The 12,522-nt window shown below is 42.2% G+C and overlaps 1 protein-coding gene across 2 annotated transcripts in view; it reads right to left on the minus strand.

Moving 5' to 3' along the window:
* Slc25a12 (solute carrier family 25 member 12) overlaps positions 1-9,958 on the minus strand; it is a 94,078-nt gene extending 84,120 nt beyond the window's left edge. For both annotated transcript variants that reach the window (XM_031370590.1, XM_031370589.1), the window contains exons 1-2: positions 9,690-9,958; positions 8,692-8,745 (exon numbers count right to left, since the gene is read on the minus strand). In XM_031370590.1, coding sequence (XP_031226450.1) covers positions 8,692-8,745; positions 9,690-9,701 — 66 coding nt within the window. In that variant the 5' untranslated portion in view covers positions 9,702-9,958. The remainder of the gene's footprint in view (positions 1-8,691; positions 8,746-9,689) is intronic.
* Between the last annotated feature and the right edge of the window lie 2,564 nt (positions 9,959-12,522).

A 12,522-nucleotide genomic window follows, 5' to 3' on the forward strand; every position in this document is an offset into this window, starting at 1 on the left:
AAAAAAAAAAAAGAATTCATACTCAACCTGGACTACCTAGTGAAACGCAAGACAACTCCAAAGCAAACACACAAAATGTTAAAAAGCAAAACAAAGCCTATGTGGGTTTATCTACAAAGCCCATGTTGGCTCCAACTGGATTCTGAGGCCTCCTGCATGTCTTTATCCAGCTCAAGATGTTCTAAGAGCAGTGTTGACAGACAGAAGGAAATTAAGCTCAAAGAATCAGAGTCTATGCAAAACAGCCATCCACAGGAAGCATGGAGACAGAGCCGCTTACATAGCAGTATGAGCTACTTAAATACCTTCTGTTGAAACTATAACTTGAACCATTCGAAAGAGAAAGGGGGGAAAAGGCCTTCACTGTTTTCTATCTTGCTGCTTAAAAACAAAAATCCAAGTTCCCCCCATGGCCTAGATACAAAGGCCACTGGGCACTGCTCCTTTTGCTGAAAAGGGCCTCCCCACTCACTGATGCTTCAAGCCTTTCTAGCTGTTGAACACATTGAACCATTTTCTACATCCAAGCTGCATAGATTCCACACCCTTGGACTCCTTTCCAGCACTTCACCTTGAGTTGCCGTTCAGTTCTAACACTAATGCGCTCCTGGGAGCTTTCACCAGCCTCTGGAAATGGTGAAAAATCCTGGCCCCTTCATGATTCTTTTTATCTCCTTACTGAACGTGTCATCCCTGTAGCCACGTTTGTGTGTGTGAGTTTTTCTATATCAGAGTCGTTCCTAGATGCTGGGGATCCAAACTTAGGTCTTTATGCTTGTGTGGCAAGCACTGTACTGACTGCCATGTCCCCAACTCCTCCTGTTACTCTGTAGTGATGGACCTCCCACACATGAAAACGCAGGTCAGAAGGGCCCTTCGCTCAAAGCCCTGCCTTGGATCCTTCTCACCTTTCTTTCCAAAGATAAACAACATAGCATGTAAACATTTATTCAAAGAAGTGCTTTCTTTGCATTTCTTTGAGTCCTGAGTTCAAATCCCAGCAACCACATGGTGGCTCACAACCACCCGTAATAAAATCTGATGCCCTCTTCTGGTGCATCTGAAGACAGCTACAGTGTACTCATTTATAATGGGCCAGAGCAAGCAGGGACTGGGCCAACCAGAGCGAGCGGGCTTGACCAAAGTGAGCAGAGGTCCTAAAATCAATTCCTAACAACCAGATGAAGGTTCATAACTATCTGTAGAGCTACAGTGTGTACTCATACACATAAAATAATAAATAAATTTTTAAACTCTATTAAAAAAAAAGAAATGTTTAAAAAAAAAAATAGTTGAGCAGTGGTGCGTGCATTTAATCCCAGCACTTGGGAGGCAGAGGCAGGTGGATTTCTGAGTTTGAGGCCAGCCTGGTCTACAAAGTGAGTTCCAGGACAGCCAGGGCTATATAGAGAAATCCTGTCTCAAAAAACAAACAAACAAACAAACAAACAAAACCAAAAACCAGTAAGTGAACACTAACTCTACCAACTAAAAAGAATTAAGAGATCCTTTAAAAATTGTAAAACTTTGTTACATGCCTACTTTGTCACAAAGCACAGAGATGGCTAAGTCATCCTTCTGACATTTGTTAGATCTATAACAAACACCCCGTGCTGCATCCACTGTCCCCACCCCGCCTGCCTCTTACTACTTCTTTCATTGCTGTATACTTCTGATGGAGATAAACTGGGTCAATGATAGTGTATAGGAGAAAAAGGCTTAAGAAGAAAGAGATAAGTGGGCAGATGACAGTTATAAGGGTGTTCTTAGTAAAAACCTTAGCTTGAGGACCAGCTGTAAAATTACAGCCCAGTTGTACAGTCCAAGACTCCATCTGTTGTGATCCGATTTCCTAGGCTTGGAGGGGAAAGGCAGGATCCTGGAGAACACCATTTATTTTGTTTTGATTTTTTTAAGATTTATTTATGTGTGTGTGTGTGTATGTATGTATGTATGTTTGTACAAACATAAGTGCATGCATGTGCACCACATGCATGCCTGTTGGATCCCCTGGAACTGCAGTTACCAATGGTTATGAGTCACTACATGAGTGTTGGGAGTCAAACTCGAGCCTTCTGTAAAAGTATCAGGTGCTTATAACTGCTGAGCCATCTCTCCAGCCCTTATACCTGTTTATTAACTAATAGAAAGAACTTAGGCTAGGTTTGTAGCTCAGTTAGGAGGATGCTTGCCTGACACAAAAGCCTGGTTTTGAGACTCAGCATCACATCAGCCCAAGGTGGTAGTACACACCCATTAAGCCCAGCACTTGGAGATGTAGAGGCAGAAGATCAGATGTTCAATGTTATCCTCAGCTACTCAGTGAATTGGAAGCTAGCCTGAGATACATGAAACCCTATCTCATTTAAAAAAAAAAGAAGAAAGAAGAAAGAAAGAAAGAAAGGAAGGAAGGAAGGAAGGAAAGGAGAAAAAGAAAGAGAAAGGAAATAAAAATAGCTCATCTTATTTTGAGAAGTAATAAAGAACACAGAGAAGCAAGCCATAGTAGCATACACCTTTTATCCCAGCCCTTGACAGAGTAGGCAGATCTCTGAGGCTAGACTGGTCTACAGAGTGAGTTCCAGGAGAAAACAAATCTAGGTTTATGTGCATGGGTAGTATGCATGTATATGTGTTCACATGTATGTGGATGCATATGTGGATGTGTAGGCCCTACGCTCACATCGAGTTTCTTCTAACATTGCTCTGTAGTTTTGAGATAAGATCTCTTGCAGAACCCAGACTCTACCTCCCCAGTAAATGAGTTACAGGCTGTAGCTGCCACACCTGATTGGCTTTTATGTGGGCTCCAGGCATCTCTGGTCCTCACGCTTGTGTGGCAAGCCTTCACCCACTTAGCCATTTCCTTAGCCTTCTATATAGACGTTCTAGAAGAAAGCTCAAATGATACTGAACTCAATTTTACTTCCAAGTCCTACCCAAGCCTTTGACTTAGCCTTTGTATGAAGCTCCTACTTCAAACTCTCATGGCATTCCTCCCCCAGCTCAATCCCTCCTTCCCCCTTCAACTAGGAATGTCAGCAATAAACTGGCTCCTGGTTCTCTGCCTGGTCAACAGTTAGTTCTCCTAACAGAGATTTGTCTAGCACCCATACAAATTTGTGTCCATCCTAATGTGGCTTTAACTTAGTGGGCCACATCTATTTACAATCAAGCTTAGCTGTGTAACCATACTCTCCAACTCCATAAACAGATGCCCTATCAATTAGCATCTCTCCTAAAAACACCAAATTCACTGTTCCTCCAATCCTTCCATAGCTAACGGCAAATCCAAGCTTCTATGCTTACAGAGTCCCTGGTGTTGTCTTGCCTTTCCATTTCCCCAGACACTAGCTCCTCAGGTCATTGCACCTGCATGAATTATTTCAATAGCCTCTTAGCTGATACCTCCACTTACTGCCAATCTCTCTTCACTCTATCCCCCACACACAAAGAGCTTCCATGTCTTACCACTCCAATTTGCCCACTCAGAAACCCACAGAGCCTACCTACTGCTTCAAACCCAAACCCCTCAGCCAATTTTTCCTAGGTAGTTACAGCACAGAGGCATATTTTAATTTTACCTCCCAAGTAGATGGATTACTTTGCCTTTAATATTCTTGGCAAAATATAGCTGCCAAAATCTCTAATATAACTCTGTCTTTCAAAAAAATCACCCCATTCCAAAATCCTCTAAGCATGCAATACAAGGGTTAAGAGTATATGTTCTAGTCCTGAGCATGGTAGCACTGCCTGTGAACTCAGCACTTGGGAGCTGAGGCAGGAGGCTTGCAAGGTAGAGATGAGCTGGGGCTACAAAGTGAGTATAACCCAGTCTAAAAAGATGATAATAAAAGGTCTTCTGGAGGTGAAAGGAAATGGGGTCAAAAAAGGGGGATTTTCATCCTGACATGGTGGTGGGAGTCTGTAATCCCAGCAGTAGGGAGGCAAGTAGATCTCTGAGTTCAAGGCTACCTGGTCTACAAAGAGCATTCTAGACCAGCCAGGCTTGCATAGTGAGACCCTGTCCCAAGAAAGGGGGGAGCGAGTTTTAGATTCTTTCTTCTACAACCTGGCTGTACAAGTTAACAGACCCCATAAAGCTGCTCTTCTCCAAGTTCCCAGTTGGCTTAGCACTTGAGAGGAAGACCAAACTGACCTGGAACCCTGAGAGATCTGCCTGCCTCTTCCTTTCTAATACTGGGATTAAAGGGGTAAGTGGACATCGAGTCCACTAAAGCTGACTTTGTTTTATTTTGTTTTTCTTTGTGTAGCCCTGGCTGTCCTGGAACCCTCTCTGTAGACCAGGCTGGCCTTGACTCAGAGACTCACTTGCCTTTGCCTCCTGAGTGCTGGGATTAAAGGCATGTACCACCACAGCCTGTTAAATCTGCTCATCTTAAAGAAAGAAAGAGTATGGGTTCTGGAACTCATTTGATTTGAGTTTCCCTTATTGTCTTAGTCAGGGTTTCTATTTCTGCACAAAACATCATGACCAAGAAGCAAGTTGGGGAGAAAAGGGTTTATTCAGCTTACTTCCACATTGCTGTTGATCACCAGAGGATGTCAGGACTAGAACTCAAGCAAGTCAGGAAGCAGGAACTGATGCAGAGGCCATGGAGAAATGTTTCTTACTGGCTTGCTTCCCCTGGCTTGCTCAGCCAGCTCTCTTATAGAACCCAAGACTTCTAGCCCAGGGATGGCACCACCCACAAGGGGCTCTACCCCCTCGATCACTAATTGAGAAAATGCCCCACAGCTGGATCTCATGGAGGCACTTCCCCAGCTGAAGCTCCCTTCTCTGTGATAACTCCAGCCTGTGTCAAGTTGACACACAAAACCAGCCTGTACACTTATGAACTCAGTAACATTAACCAAGCCACTTAATTTAATGTACATAACAGACCTACCAAGTCTACCCCATAAGAGCAGTAAGAACATTAACAAAATATGTTTAGAGCATGAGCTAGTGTACTTTCTAAATGATTGAAAAATGTCAGAGGCCACTGCCATTATTCTGTGAATCTCCATTCTAGACAAACCAACACAGATACTCTACATCCGGCCATGTCTTCACCTTCATGGTTCCTGACTTCCTCAACCACAGTCCATCAGAAAGGGAGCAGGCCTCAGAGAGGAAAAGATCTGCTGTCATTCCGTCTTGGCTCAATCCTCTGCTTCAATTACTATCAAATTATCTAATTTGATGATTACTACTAAATGAAATGCAAGTGCATGGGACATAACAAATAGAGCTTAGTAAATATCCTTGAAGGGTAAGACGGCTCAGCAGATAACACAGCTCGATATACAAGCCCAATGACGGGAGTTTAAAGCCCAGAGCCCACTGTGAAAGGAAAGAACTGAGTCCTGAAAGTTGGCTCTGACTTCCACACACGTGCTGTGGCATGGACACACCCACTTTCCCATAGTCACTTGTACACACATAAACTTAATTTGCAAAAATATATGTGATAAATATGCTTAATACTAAAGAAAAATGTAACTAGCATATATTTTGTTTACTATATCTAAGATGTTAAAAAGCCATATGGATCTATAATGAAACTTTTTATACAAGTAACCAATTGTTTTAAGTAACTATAGCTTGAAGTAGACAAACCAGGAATAAAATCTTAATATGCAAGAAGGTAACAAAAAGTTGCTCCAACTAGATACAAGTCTTTCCAGCAGTTTTATGCTTTCCTAGGGATTAAGCAACTCTATACTGTTTCTCTCTTGCCTTCCAATAATAATTCTGAAGTGAATAAGGAGCCTCATGTTTGCAATCCGAACACTAAATTCAAGACTAGCCTGAGCTACATAATGAGAATCAGACCAGCCAGGGCTATGTAGCAAGATTCTGACTAGAAAAACAAACAAAATAATAATAGTAATAGTAATAATAATAATAATGCCTGAGTCACTACTTTATGTTTAGTGATAAATATAAATTAATAAACTACAAGTTTGCCGGGTGGTGGTAGCACACGCCTTTAATCCCAGCACTTGGGAGGCAGAGGCAGGCAGATTTCTGAATTCGAGGCCAGCCTGGTCTACAGAGTGAGTTGCAGGACAGCCAGGGCTATACAGAGAAACCCTGTCTCGAAAAAATAAATAAATAAGTAAATAAATAAATAAATAAATAAACTACAAGTTTTCTGTACAAAAATAAAATATAGACAATATCAAAATAATATTTAAAGAAGTAAGGGTGTCACTCAGTGGTAGAATATAATGAGTTTGATTTCCCAGCACCACAAAATAATAATAATAATAATAATAATAATAATGTGCAAGATACTGTAATATGCAAAAAAGCATATGGAAAGCTAAAATAGCATAGTTATGAGCTCTCCAAGCTCCGACAATCACTACCCACCCCAAACAACAACACACACAAACCAGTAACAAATGAATAATGAGTCACATTTTCTTTTCTGTATAGAATTTCTAAAACTAGAAAAGGCATCAGTTTCCATTTCCTTATGTTTTATGGGATCCCACGTGAGAATATAAAACCCAGAAAGTCTCAATAAATAGCCTAAGGATAAGGAGCTATAGAGACAGAGGCCTGGGAATTAAAAACAGATTCCTTAAGAAAAAAAAAAAAAGTCAGCTGTGGTGATACACATCTTTAATCCAATCATTTGGGAGGCAAAGGCATCTAGATCTCTGTGAGTTCATAGCCAGCCTGGTCTACACTGGGGCTATCCTTGAACTTGCAGGGAGGGGCACACATCCTCCTGGTACCTGAAACAGGGCTCTTTTCACTATATCATAGAGCATCTCAGCTGATTTTCTTTTCATGCCTAACCAGAAAATAAAATTATCTATATTATACAAACTCTCCACAAAACAACCCACCCTAATCATATAACAGGGCTTAGACTAATGTATTTTTGTGAACCCCAAAGAACACTTATGAGGAACAAAAGTCTTAACACACAAATGGTGCAGCTCTATTATAATTAGTTTTGTTCCAGAAAGGATCCTTCTAATACACTTTGTAAAACTTAAGGGCCCTAAGAGGCACAGTTATACACATTTACAATCCCAGCCCTCAGGAGGCTTGAGACAGAAAGATCAAACAAGTTCAAGGATACCCCTGGCAGATCTCTGTAAGGTTGAGGTCAGCCTGGTGTAATAGTTCCAGGCTAGTCTGAGTTACCCTGTCTCCAATAAAGTCATAAGAAAGAAAAAAAAAGGCTGTGCCACATAGAAAGCCTTAGTCAAAAACATAAAAATTAAAAATAACTCATTTTTTAAATTCTTTTTTGTTTCCTTTTGGTGCTCACACTCAAATCCGGGGCCAAACCAAGATAGGGAAATGCTTTAGCCCTGATTTACACCCCTGTTTTTCGTAAACTACACTGTGTGTGGTCACCTATGCAGCCTCCTCCCCACCAGGCCTAAGGAAACTACCTGTCTCAGATGAAAGTGCCACCCAGCTTAGGCTCATTAGCAGACGCTAGAATCTGTTCCTAATATAGAATCATAGACTTTTGAAATGGAAAGGAACCTTGAAGGTCACCTTTCATTTTACAGTGGAAAATAATACCCAGAAGGAGTCTGCCCGAGGTTAATGGTCTACAGAGAGTACATATCCAGAATACGAGATTCTCAAAAACAGCTCTTCCAAGAAAATCACAACTTTTAGTAAAATACGTTAGGAATTTAAGAAAGCAAAGGCAAAAAAACTAGGCATAGTCAGGTGACTGATTCTAAAAGCTTAACATAAGTAAGGTATTTTAAGGCCAATTCTTACAATTCTTCCCTTTTTTTAACGTGTGTATGTCTATGCACCACATTCATGGGATGTGGTGTCCTCAGAGGCCAGAAGATGTCAGATTCCTTGGAACTGGAGTTGCAGATGGTTGAGTGCTGCCATATGGGTGCTGGGAATCCAACCCAGGTCTTCTAGAACAAACAGTGCTCTTAACTGCTGAGCCATCTCTCCCACCCTTTTCCTTCCCTTTCCTTTCCTTTTTTTTTTTTTTTAAATAAATTATCATTATAAGGAGCAGGTGTGTGAGCACTGGTACACATGCACATACATATGAAAGTCAGAGGACAACTTTATGTAGTTAGTCCTCTCCTTCAATATTTATATGGGTTCTGAGTAAAGCACCTTTATCCATTGAGCCATCTCACCAGCCTCTTTTCAAAAGAATCTAAAGCAAATATGTATCAACCCTCAGCCCCACCCCCATCTATGGTAGCAATAAGTGAGAAGGGAAAGCGCAACTACAATAGCCATATAATATTATCTGTGCAACAAATTAGATAGACATTTATGAGGAGGAAAACTTTATAAGTCATCCTAAGTCAAGCAAACAAAAAGAGCAACTCCAGATAAACCTCCTATCAATCCCCAATAGAAAGAAAAGCTTTCAATCGGTTCTTACTAAGAAGACAAACAGCTGAGTGTTGAGCCAATTGCAGTCCTCGGAAGGCAAAGACAGGCAAATCTCTGAGTTCCAGACCAACCTAGTCTACAGAGCAAGTTCCAGGATAGCCAGAGCTATACAAGGAAAATCTACCTCGAAAAACAAAACAAAACAAACAAAGCGAGTACAAATGACATCCTCCACTCATACTACTGAGAAGATTTCTCAAAGTTAGAGCTTGAAGAGGAATAATGATTATGTTCTTTCCATTCTTTCCTTGATGTAAAATTCTTTATCTTACCTGTAGGAATATGTTTCTCAGCTCATGAGGATCACCTCGTTTGGTTGTGTGCACCTGTGGGGGAAAGGCGAGATGGAGGGGGACGACTGGTTAATGCTTAGCTAGAAACCACACAATCTCTTTAGATTATAGTTTACATCTGTTAACAACACGTTTATCTTTTATAAGGGCATTTAGTCTAAAAACAACCCCAAAGCTTAATTTCTGATAACACCTGTCAAACCAGAGATCTACGGCTAAATGCTGGGAGAAAAGGGTGTGAATAATGCAAGATAGAGCAAATTACAGATGGTACTTCCTGTGAACTGGAAAGGGAAACCAATGTAATCGTTTACTTTATTCCACATCTACTAGCAATACAGTAGCAACCACCAAGCTACAAATTCAGAAAGCCTTAAGAGTGGAGCAACAGGAGATGTAAAATAGCCAAATTAATAGCCAGGCCTAGCAGCCTTTCTTGTAGAAGGCAGAAACAGTACATAGTCATCTTGGCGACCCTTTCTCCATCCGACCTAAACCTTGAGAGCTGCCACAATAAGGATACTTTCGACTTTCGGCAACCTGCCAGGCAAATGTCAACCAGTGCCCTGGGCTGTACTGAGGCCCCAAATGACAACACCCACCCCCTCCCCCACCGCGGATGCCCTGGGTATCCCCGGCTTTCCTGCCCGCTGGCTCTCAGTCCCCTTCTGATGCTCTCCAACTCTGTGCTCGCAATCCCATGTACCTAGGACAAAACACTACTCTTTTCCTCCTCCCGACCATGGTCCTCAGGAACCCCTCCAACTCACGATCCCTCCTCCTTCCCCTCCCCCAGCCGGGCATCCTCTTCGCTCCGGTCCAAGCCTAGCACAGCTCTCCACCCGCAATCTACAGCCCCGGGACGCACTGGTTAAGAACCAGGCAAAGAAAGCAACGGAAAGAGGCGGGGGGCTGCACTCAGGGGCCCTTGGAACGTCTCTTATGCAATAAAAGCAGCAGCAGAGAGTTGGAGTCACCTTGACCGCCATGCTGTGCTCGGAAGCCGGGAACGAGCGAGTGAGCGAGCTGGGCCGAGCTGTCAGGGCGCGCGCGCGCCACGGCCCGGGGCCGCGCCCGCGCTCCCTCCTGTCGCAGCGCCGCGCCCGTCTATATGCAAATGAGCTAGAGTGCGTCGGCTGTGCGCACCGAGAGGCCTCCGTTGATCCATCTGCGGGCCGGCGGGGCTGTCGCGCCTCTTGCGGGGGACACCGGAGCTCCCGCCGCCGGATTCCAACGGGCAGCCAGCGTGAGCAGAGGCTCCTCTGGGCCAGCCCCAAGTCCCAAGGCCTGGCAGTGGGTGTGGCTTTGGGTGCAGGCTTCAGCCAAAGTCGGTTCCCTCTTGGGGTTTAAAGGAACACTTGGGGCCTGTATTGAGCAAGGTTGGAAGCATATGAGAGCTTGTCCCATTAATAATGAGCTTATGACATCCAGTGACAAATACTGATAAGAAGAATGATTAGGAATACCTAGTTAAGCTTTTTAAGGGAAAACCTAAGTAAACATAACTTCAGAAACACGCTCCTGAATTGGCATTCCTTGGGATATCCCTAATTGTTTATTAATAGATTCACTTCACTTTCTTAACCATCCAAATCCTTTGTGCAATGTATATAGAAAACAACTTTATCTTGGAGCTGGTACTTGCTATGCTGGCTCTCACTTCTACAGGAAACAATTCTTCAGTGAGTTCCCAGCTCTGCCTTAAGCCAAAATAATGTCTCTAAAATTGAGTCTTGCCATTAAGGTATGTGAGTGTCAGGCAAGTAGCTTAAGTTGGTGGAGTGCCTGACTAACATGCAGCAAGTCCCGGGTTCTATCCTCAGTAGTACATAACTCTACCTTGGCATAGTAGTAATCCGAATGTAATCTCCACACTTGGGAAATAGAGGCAGGACGATCAGAATATCATCCTCGGCTGCATAAGAGTTAGAAGCCAGCCTAGGATGCATAAGATGTGTCTTCAAAGAAAGGAAAAACTAAAAGAAAAGAGAAGAAATAAGAAAGGGGAAAGGAGGAAGAAAGGGGTGAAAGAGGAGATCCCAGGTGATAGCTCAGTCTGAGGACCCTCAGAACTTATTCAAGGTAGAAAGATAACCAATTCCTGTTTTCCACATTTCAGCTAAGCAGGTGTGAATGTGCACTCTAGTGAATAAAATTAAAAATCCTTAAAAAGGAGGGAAAAGATCCTATTAGGTCACATATTGATATTCACCCAAATACTTTCTAAAATCCTCCATGTGCTAGACATGGTCCTATTTGCAAAGTGTGTATATAAATATACATATATGCATATGAAGTATGTGTATAAACAGTTTATTGTAACAACCTTCTTTGCCACCATTATCATAGACCATTTTAAGTTATAAAACTAAATAGCAATCCTACATATTGTAGATATCCACTTGGCTCAGTTATACTTAAGTGTTGCAGTATTTGATTATCCCCTGGTTATTACAAGAGAATCTGAAACAAACTGACGATGTCTCCTGTAGTAGTATATTGCCTATATTCCTACCTACTAGTTACAGACTTTGTGTGCTCACTTTTTAATATCTTTGAAACCAGGCAAGGGTATAAGTCTTTTTAAAAGAAACATGGTTTACTTGTTTAAAGCTAATCATTAATACACCTTGACATGGGTTTTGTGAGTGGGAAGCAAATGATAAGATTTTTTTTTATTTATTTATTTTATGCATATGAGTACACACTGTAGCTGTACAGATAGTTGTGAGCCTTCATCTGGTTGTTGGGAATTGACTTTTAGGACCTCCGCTCACTCCGACCCAAATTTATTATTATTATAAATAAGTACACTGTTGCTGTCTTTAGACACACCAGAAAAGGGCATCAGATCTCATTATGGGTGGTTGTGAGCCACCATGTGGTTGCTGGGATTTGAACTCAGGACCTTCAGAAGAGCAGTCAGTGCTCTTACCCACTGAGCCATCTCACCAGCCCAAATGATGAGATTTTATTGGTTCTTGTCATAGTATTAAATTTAAATCTACTTAATTCATAAACTCATATACATGCCACGAATACTTGCATCTATTAATAAATATGTATTATTTGAAAATATAGAGCCCAGTAAAAGCCAGACACTTAGACATTGTGTTTACCCAGAACCTCAACCATACGTGGGGGTTTTTTGTTGTTGTTTAGTTGCTTAGGTTTTGTTTGTTTGTTTGTTTGTTTGGAGACAGGGTTTCTCTGTGTAGCCCTGGCTGTCCTGGAACTTGCTCTGTGGAACTTGCTCCAGGGTGCCCTCAAACTCACAGAGACCCACTTGCCTCTCTATTAAGGGGAGCACAATTACATCCATCTACTATTTTCTCTCTTTTTTTAGAGATTTTATTTATTTATTTTATGTATATGAGTACCCTGTAGCTGTCCTCAGACACACCAGAAGAGGACATCAGATCCCATTACAGATATTTGTGAGCCACCATGTGGTTGCTGGGAATTGAACTCAGGACCTCTGGAAGAGCAGTCAGTGCTCTTAACAACTGAGCCATCTCTCCAGCCCCTATTTTCTTACTTAAGTGAGACATGCTCCTTTAAATTAAAAAAAAGGGGGGGGTAAGTAGAAGGGGAAGGGGGTAAGTAGTGATGGGGGAGGGAGGTAAGAAGTGATAGGGGAGGGGGTAAGTAGTGATGTGGGTGAGGGATGTAAGTAGTGATGGGGGCAAGGGGGGTAAGAAGTGATGGAAAGCTAGGTTCCCATATGTGAGTGATCCCTGGGCCTTTTTGTTTTGCCATGCACAGAAATGTCCCTCAAAATGTTTTTTCAAAGGAGAAATATAAGACCTA

This window comes from Mastomys coucha, unplaced genomic scaffold, assembly GCF_008632895.1.
Source record: "Mastomys coucha isolate ucsf_1 unplaced genomic scaffold, UCSF_Mcou_1 pScaffold15, whole genome shotgun sequence".
NCBI lineage: Eukaryota > Metazoa > Chordata > Mammalia > Rodentia > Muridae > Mastomys > Mastomys coucha.